The sequence below is a fragment of the Rattus norvegicus genome, chromosome 2 (genome assembly GCF_021556685.1).
Source record: "Rattus norvegicus strain SHRSP/BbbUtx chromosome 2, alternate assembly SHRSP_T2T, whole genome shotgun sequence".
NCBI classification, from domain to species: Eukaryota; Metazoa; Chordata; class Mammalia; order Rodentia; family Muridae; genus Rattus; species Rattus norvegicus.
The window spans coordinates 183,957,688-183,966,457 of record NC_141535.1 but is presented as its reverse complement, the minus strand read 5'-3'; the positions used below and the strand labels follow the sequence as shown (position 1 = coordinate 183,966,457).

General features: G+C 39.2%; 1 protein-coding gene across 4 annotated transcripts in view; it reads left to right on the top strand.

Moving 5' to 3' along the window:
• The window catches only part of Spopfm2l2 (speckle-type BTB/POZ protein family member 2 like 1), a 73,110-nt gene extending 65,954 nt beyond the window's left edge, over positions 1 to 7,156 (top strand). Inside the window, exons 2-3 of one of the 4 annotated variants that reach the window (NM_001100985.2) lie at positions 4,874 to 5,028; positions 5,591 to 7,156. In NM_001100985.2, coding sequence (NP_001094455.2) covers positions 5,625 to 6,707 — 1,083 coding nt within the window. In that variant the 5' untranslated portion in view covers positions 4,874 to 5,028; positions 5,591 to 5,624 and the 3' untranslated portion in view covers positions 6,708 to 7,156. Of the gene's footprint in view, positions 1 to 233; positions 491 to 4,873; positions 5,029 to 5,590 lie in introns of those variants that run through there. The other 3 variants (XM_087628869.1, XM_087628876.1, XM_087628874.1) reach the window with 3 other exon arrangements.
• The last annotated feature ends 1,614 nt before the right edge of the window (positions 7,157 to 8,770 follow it).

The window sequence follows — 8,770 nt, the reverse complement described above, 5'->3', positions numbered from 1 at the left end:
GGCAGGAATTAGTGTAAGACCAGCACAAGAGTAAATAGTAGCTTTGCAGAAAATGTCATGAACTTTCATTTATGACTGACCACAGTTCAGAAAGTACACTGGTGATGACTACTCCTATTCCCATCTGGACTAACTCTGGAATTAAGTTAAGTCAAAAGCTAGAAGGCATACATAACTTTTTCCATCTAAGTTGAAATACATAGAGCCATTTCAAATAGAGTCTCTTTGGGTAGGAAAACACACCTTTAATCTGAGTCCTGAGTCAGAAAATTACACACCTTTAATCCAGATTTTGAGACTAGAAGACTGGGTCACACCTTCTGCTGGAGGCTTATATAAGCACATGGGAGAAGGAAGCTTTGTGTCTTTGCCTGCTTGCTTTCATCTTACTAGCAAGCCCATTTTTCATAGGCGTTAGAGCCCACTTCTTCAGAATTCCAGCATATACTGAAGAACGTGAACACCACAGACTTCTAACCTTGTGGACTAAGTAAGTAATGGCTTTAGCCATTGTTGGTAGCTGGACCGCACCCTTAAGTTTTTCTCATATATCAGCTTTCTCTTTACAGAGAGACTTTCATTCTGTTCATTTTCTATAGTTCCCAGTTCATAAAATATATTTGAAATCAGAATGTAGAAAGTTTTGAAACTCATTGATAGTTTGATATTATAATTCTTTTATTTTATGAAAAGAGTGCCAGGATATGTTTGTTAGAACTAGGTATGGGTGGGAGGGGTACACTCTCAGGCTCATTTTGAGGCATCCCTTTCCCTGGGGGTACCAGCTGTTGTATAGAATATAGTTTACTATATAGTTTATTTATAGTTTAGATCATATAATGTAGATATACGATAGATCAGTAAATAGATGGATATAGAAATACCACACACACACAGTTTATTATAGCTTTAGTATAGAATAAACTTTATTTAGAGCTTTGGAGGGGAGTTTTGTAGGGAAGAGAAGGGAGTTGAGGTAGAAAAAGACAGACATACATATATATATAGAGAGAGATTGTGTGAGTCCGAGAAGGAGGAAGAGAAGGGGAGAGAAAAAAAGGATCAGAGTTCCCACCCAGGAACACATGGAGAAAAGGGGGGATGGGGAAGTAGAAAGAGAGACAGAGAAAGGCTTATAGGATCATGTAGAGTAAGAGTAAGAGAGAATAAGAGAGTAAGGAGGGGACAAACAGATTATTTTATAGTGAGTCATGCCTATCTGGATGTTGCCAGGTAACTGTTGGGTGGAGCCTAGGAGGAATGCTAAAATTCCTTCATCATGGATTAATTTAAAATTAAAGGAAGAATTAGATAGAGACTATGATGGAACAGGAATAGGGTCATCATGATCTTTCACTACTTCTTCCTGACTTTGGGATGATGTCTCTCTGGGAAAGCAAAGAAAATATGGATGTTGATGTTGATCCAATCTTAGCAGGGTTGGCTGTTTCCTTGCTATCAAGGAACCGTGGAACCATCTGTAGGTAGAAGGAACAGTTCCAGTAGAAGTGTCTGTGTTTGTGAGAGTAGGTTGGAGTATGTGGGTTGCTTCTCTGGAACTGTCATGGATGTTGATTTTGAGTGAATTCCTGGACATGACAAGATGTTGAAACATTGTGTGTGTGTGTGTGTGTGTGTGTGTGTGTGTGTGTAATAGTAATAGTAGTACTAGTCAATTATATATAGTAGAGAATAAAGTTAAGTGTTTTGGGGAGAAAAGAATTTTTCTTAGGTGTATTGAAACCCTTAGGTCTTAGTGGTTCGTGTGAGGGGAGTTCTAATCCCAGGGAACAGGAAAGGAATCCCACCCTCTGGAATAGGTCACAAGTGGGAACTTAGGTTATTGATTGACAGGTTACTTATCTAGATGCAGTCTGTTTGGTCCATGGGAAGGAGGTCTGATTCTTTTTCTTGGAGCTTATAAGTGTACAAAAGAGATACATTTGTTAACAGAGTGAGCAGTCTTTAAGATGAGCTTAGGAAACCTTTCCTGTAAGAGAAAGAGAAAGAAGGGCTTTTACCTCTGTCTAGAAGATGGAATATATATATGTATATACAGTATAAATTTATTATAATGAGAAACATTTTGAAGTATGTATTGAAAAGACAATTAAAGGAAACTGGAAAATTTGACAACTTTGTGAATATGATAATTGATCATATAGTTTAGCATGAGAAAAACTTTAAGTCTAATGTTAAAAGATAACCAAAGGAAACTTGTATTCGTAACTATGGCAGCTGATAGTATAGATTTAGCATGAGAAAAACTTTAAGTCTATAGTTTAAAGACAATCAAAGCAAACAAATTTGAATTTGTGATATAAAAGTTGAATTGTATAGTGGGATGTTTTATTAGGATTAGGCTAATTTATAAGATTTTTCTTGGTTCATGATTGGATAGTGGCATAACAAGCAGAGGAAATATGAAGCATTTAGTCACTGGAAAGTGAGTTTAGGAAATGAAGTAACAGAAGGTTATATCTGTGAAACGTTATATCTGAAACTTGTGTATCTTTTATCCTGAAGCCTGTGAGTTAGACAAACTTGTCTGTTTTTGAGAAGAGATCCGGTAGTCTTCAAGTTAACGAATTGACTACTGAGATAATAAGGTAGTGGATTACCTTTGGGTAAGGAACTAGAGGTCTGTTTTCTAACTCTAGTTAGTTTAGCTACAAATATAGTCAGAAATTAGGGAAAATAAATTATAATCTAGATGTCATTATTTAAAATGACAGAGGTTGGCCAATAGTCTTCTACCTAGACAGTTTTCCCAGGTCCCTGTGGTCTCCATCACAATTCAGGCAGAGTCAGTGTGGTCATTAGGTCCAGAAAAGGAGAACCTTTTTTCCTGTGGAGTAGTTACTTTGGAAAAATGACTCATCTCGTCCTAGGCAATATGAGACATTTAACTCTCTGGGTATCCTCAGTTTGACAGCAGTGTAGGGTGAGCTCTGGCAGCAGCAAGGAAATGGAGCACTGTTTCTCAGTGGTTATCATACCACAATCTAGGCAGTCTTGGTACTGTGCCTATTTCTTCTCAGAGACCTTGGTGGGTAAGGGTGGGGGAATTGTAACTGTTATGTTTTTGGGATTTTCTGTCCTAATAACTTTAAACGTGTGAGGTTACATTTATCAGATTTCTGAAAAGATTGAGAGCTAATATCTATTAAGCATATCTAAGTTATACAATCAAGGCAGTGATCTTTAACTTTTCACTGTTGTAAATCTTAAAATCAATATTAAATAATGATTCACCAAGTCAGGATAGAAATTAGAGCCTCTAAGACTGTTCTAAGGTGTGGAGGCAGTGTTTTAGTAACGGCCTAAAGCAAATATGGTAGATGGTCATGGGACTGTTATTAACTAAGTTGGCACTGAAGCTACAACCAGTCACTTGACCTGCCTTAGCTAAGATGGTGCTGAAGCAATAGCATAGGTAAACCTTATCTGCCCACAATAAAGATGGCAGTCACTCAGGAGACTGTCCCCAACCAAGATGGTGATGAAGCCACAGCTCTGTCTGAAGGAAAGTCAGATGTTTGTTAGATTTTGTAATCGCAGAAGTGGACATGTATCAGCAGAAAAAAAACATAAAAAGGGAAAAACGTAAAGGGATAAATGGGCACGTTTTGTTTGAGGGACAAATGGTTTTTCCTTTCCCCACAGTCATTCATCCTCTGTTGCTAAATGCAGAGCAGCAGGTCAGACCTGTGCATGGAGAAGCTCAGCCCTCATATCTAGTTTAGAGCTGCTGCAGACATTCTAGTGTTTTTATTGTAAAAATAACTATTAATCATCTGTATTTATTGTCATCGCTGAGGCTCTCTGCCTCTACTTGTCAACCTAGGCCTAGATATGGAAGCTTCTATTCTCTTAAAATCTATTCTAGGCCTTGAAAAAATTTACCCTCTGATACTTATAGGTGAATAATTCACTCCTAACTAATTGTTTCTGAGGTCTGGATGAGTGGTTTAAAACCCCTCTCCATTGTAACTGATTCAATCTGTGTTCTTTCAGTTTTTCCTGAGCTGCTCTGCCTTGCCTCATACTAACTTTCACCAACTGTTGTACTCTTCTGTCTCCTTTCTTGTTCTCTGAATCATTCTGTCTTTCCCTGTGTCTCCATTTCTCTCTCTTCAACCCATCTCTGAAAAACTCTCCTGGAAAAACTGGGTCCTCTCTTACTTTTCTCTCTGTACTGGTTCCTTTTTCTTCTTTCTTTCTTCCTTTCTTTCTTTCTTTCTTTCTTTCTTTCTTTCTTTCCTTTCTTTCTTTCTTTCTTTCTTTCTTTCTTTCTTTCTCTCTCTCTCTTTCTTTCTTTCTTTCTTTCTCTCTTCCTCTCTTTCTTTCTTTCTTTCTTTCTTTCTTTCTTTCTTTCTTTCTTTCTTTCTTTCTTTCCATCCCAAATGTTGCCCCATTCCAGTTTATCATTGCAGAATTCATTACCCCACACCATAATAAAAAAAACAAACAACAACAACAACAACAAAAAACCCAAAAGCAAAAACAAATGAACAAAAAACAAAACAAAACAAAACAACAGCAGGGTCTTTATTTTCTTTTCTAGCTCAGGCACCACCCCCACCCCCATCGCAATGCACCACAGTCAAGAAAAATCATTTTGGTGGTGAAGGAGTACCAAAAGTCTTCTGTTCAGAATGCCTGTGGACTTAAGTAACCTAAAAAAAGTGGAGAATATGCACTTTAATATTGTTTTGGCATAACTTGAAGTAGATAGATGTAGTTCAAATACAGACTCTTTGGGTAGAAAAACACACCTTTAATCTGAGTCTTGATGCAGAAAACACACACCTTTAATCTAGATCTTAAGACTAGAAGACACACCATTAACTGGGCCCCACCTCGGTTGCAGCCTGTGTAAGTTTATAGGAGAAGGACGCTTGGAGTTGCTGCTTGCTTGCTCTCATCTTACTAGCAAGCTCATTTCTTCACTGGCATCTGAACGTACATCTTCAGGATTCTGGTCGATACTGAAGAAGACATGAGACTTCAAACCTTGTAGAATAAGTAAGCATTGGCTTTATCCAACTTTATATTACCTTGACCTTTGCCTACAAATTTCTCTCACACATCCACTTTCTATTTATATAGAGTAATTCATTCTTTATGTTCACTAAAGGACCCTGTTACTACAATACAATTGAAATGAGTGTGTATACACATTTCCAAACTCTTCCACAGTTGGATAAGATAGCCAAAATTAGTTACCATTGACCTAAGATTCAATAAATACACACACACACACACACAGACACACACACACACACACAGAGATGTACAGACATATGGCGGGGTGTGTGGGGGTGGTGGAGACTGAGAGAGACACAAACACAGAGAGACAGTCAGAGACAAACAGACACACACACACACAGAGACACACATGTTTAACAGTCACTGTGGGTCTGTCTTATCTTCAGTGGAACAAATATAGAAACCTAGAGAAACCTGTAGAAATACAAGTTTCCAAGAATATAAAAGGGGAAATTTAGCAGAAATTGAAAATAAAATCTAAAGGGTATCTATAATTGTACCCTACAAAATAAAGAGTAACTTCTATTACTTCTTTCAGATCAACTTTAACCTCCAAACTACCTCCAGAAGACATGTCAGGGGACCTGGAAGCCAAGAGCTGTGGCTACACACATATCAGTGTTCAGAAGTTCTGCTATGAGTGGACCATTAGCAACTTTTCATTTTGCATGGATGGAATTCGTGAAAATGTTACAAGCCCAAGGTTCTCATTAGAGGCCAGTGAAGAAATGCAATGGTGTTTGAGGATATTCCCAAACGGTGTTGATGAAGAAAGCAAAGATTACCTGTCTGTTTACCTGGGTTTGCTCAGTTGTCCAAAGAGCCCAGTTTGGGCAAAGGTACAGTTCTGGATCATAAACGCCCAAGGAGAGAAATATCTTATTACAAAAATGTCAAATGTTTTAAGGTTTCTGCCAAATCAATACTGGGGATACAAAAAGTTCATCCTTCGAGATTTCCTCCTCTCCCATAGGCATCGGCTTCTCCCTGAAGACCAGTTCACCTTGTGCTGCAAGGTGAGCATAGTAGAACGCTCCTTTAGCATGCATGGAGATAACATGAGACCTGCAATCAAGGATCCAAGGCAGATGTTGGTCAACGACATAGGAGAGCTGTGGGAAAATTCCCTCTTCACAGACTGCAGCCTGGTGGTAGCTGGCCAGGAATTCAGATCTCACAAGGCCATTCTAGCAGCTTGCTCTCCAGTTTTCAGAGCCATGTTTGAACATGAAATGCTAGAGAGCTTAACAAACCGCATTGAGATCCATGACATTCACCTGCAAGTCTTTAAGGAAATGATGGCCTTCATTTACACAGGGAAGGCACCACACCTCCACAGCCGCTCAATGGCCACAGGTTTGTTGGCAGCTGCTGACAAGTATGACCTGCAGGGCTTGAAGGGCATGTGTGAGGATGCCTTGTGCAGGAACCTCTCTGTGAAGAATGCTGTACCTACTCTCATCCTGGCTGACCTCCACAAAACAGAGCACCTGAAGACTAGGGCCATGGATTTCATTATACTTCATGCTTCTGAAGTCTCTGATACCGTGGGGTGGAAGTCAATGGTGGAGTCACATCCCCACTTGGTGGAGGAAGCATTTTACTCCCTGTCTTCCATACAGTGTCCTGGCTTTGAGCCCTCACTTGAATGCTGAAAGACATTTTAGGAGCTTAACGGCTATGACCTACACCTGTCTTCCAACAGCAGCAACCAGTGTTTTTACAAATGACTTCTGTTTAGACTACAGTATTGCTGGAGCATTTACAGTGAATCTGGGGAAAGGCAGCCTGGTGGCTCAGGATTTAAAACGGCTGTAATATGTCAAAATGGTGTATGGGCAAAGAGCAGCTCTAGGGTCATGGATACTCTACCTGACAATTACCCTGTTGATGCTGTTTGATTCTTGTCTGATGTCTTGGAAACTGGGATTCAACTGGCCTGATGCACAACCCAACCTACTTTCTTTGGAGAAACTTGTCTGCATTGGACTGAGCAGAATAGATGACCTAACTTATGTGTATTAAGTGACATGTAAAGTTTTTCACCTAATTCTGGTGTATTTTCTATCTGTAAATAAAAATTCTTTCAACTTTACTGTATGTATCCTGTTATTTGCCACTTGCCTTATTGTTCTAATTAAGACTTCATTTGCTGTACTGAGTAGATTTAAGAGAATGAGAAACCACTACTTGCCTTTGCTTTTGTACAATGACTTTGAGTTTCTCCCAATTTAAGTTGATGTTGACATGAGCTTCTTCTATATTACCATTATTATATTTAGGCATATCATCTGTGCAGCAATCTCTGGAGAACTTTTATCATTAAGGGGTTGCTTCTTAATGACCTTGTCTCGACCCAGTTTAACGATCCTGTTTTTTGCCTTTTGTTTGTTTGCTTTGTTTTCTTTCAGTTTGTTTATGTGGTCAATTAATTTTATTGATTTTTTTTTATATTGAAATACTCCTACTCATCTTGAGAGAAAGCCAACTTGGCATTGTAAATGATATTTTTAATTGTTCTTGGAATATGTTTGAATTATTTAATGATTATGTCTGCATCAGAATCCATAAGGGAAATTGGTATGTGTTTTCTATAGTGTAACTGTAGTCTCTCATATAATAGATTGGGCAATAATCTTTCTGTTTTTATTTCATGAAATAATTTGAGGAACATAAGCAATGACTCTTCTTGCTGGTATGGCTGGTAGATTGTTTTTTTTTTTTTTGTGAAAATTATCTGGTTCTGGACATTTTTTGATGGGGAAACTTTTTTTTTCCTTTCATTCTCTTTCTTTTTTTATTTTTTTTATTTTTACTTTTTACGGCCATACCACCCTGAACACGCCCAATCTCGTCTGATGGGGAAACTTTTTTTTTTCTTTTTTCTTTATTAACTTGAGTATTTCTTATTTACACTTCGAGTGTTATTCCCTTTCCCGGTTTCCGGGCCAACATCGTCCCTAACCCTTCCCTCTCCCCTTCTATATGGGTGTTCCCCTCCCTATCCTCCCCCCATTGCCGCCCTCCTCCCAACAGTCACGTTCACTGGGGGTTCAGTCTTAGCAGGACCAAGGGCTTCTCCTTCCACTGGTGCTCTTACTAGGCTATTCATTGCTACCTATGAGGTTGGAGCCCAGGGTCAGTCCATCTATAGTCTTTGGGTAGTGGCTTAGTTCCTGGGGGCTCTGGTTGCTTGACATTGTTGTTCATATGGGGTCTCGAGCCCCTTCAAGCTCTTCCAGTCCTTTCTCTTGATTCCTTCAACGGGGGTCCCGTTCTCAGTTCAGTGGTTTGCTGCTGGTATTCACCTATGAATTTGCTGTATTCTGGCTGTGTCTCTCAGGAGAGATCTACATCCAGTTCCTGTCGGCCTGCACTTCTTTGCTTCATCCATCTTGTCTAATTGGGTGGCTGTATATGTATGGGCCACATGTGGGGCAGGCTCTGAATGGGTGTTCCTTCTCTGTCTGTTTTAATCTGTGCCTCCCTATTCCCTCCCAAGGATATTCTTGTTCCTCTTTTAAAGGAGTGAAGCATTCACATTTTGATCATCCGTCTTGAGTTTCATGTGTTCTGTGCATCTAGGGTAATTCAAGCATTTGGGCTAATAGCCACTTATCAATGAGTGCATACCATGTATGTCTTTCTGTGATTGGGTTAGCTCACTCAGGATGATATTTTCCAGTTCCAACCATTTGCCTACGAATTTCATAAACTC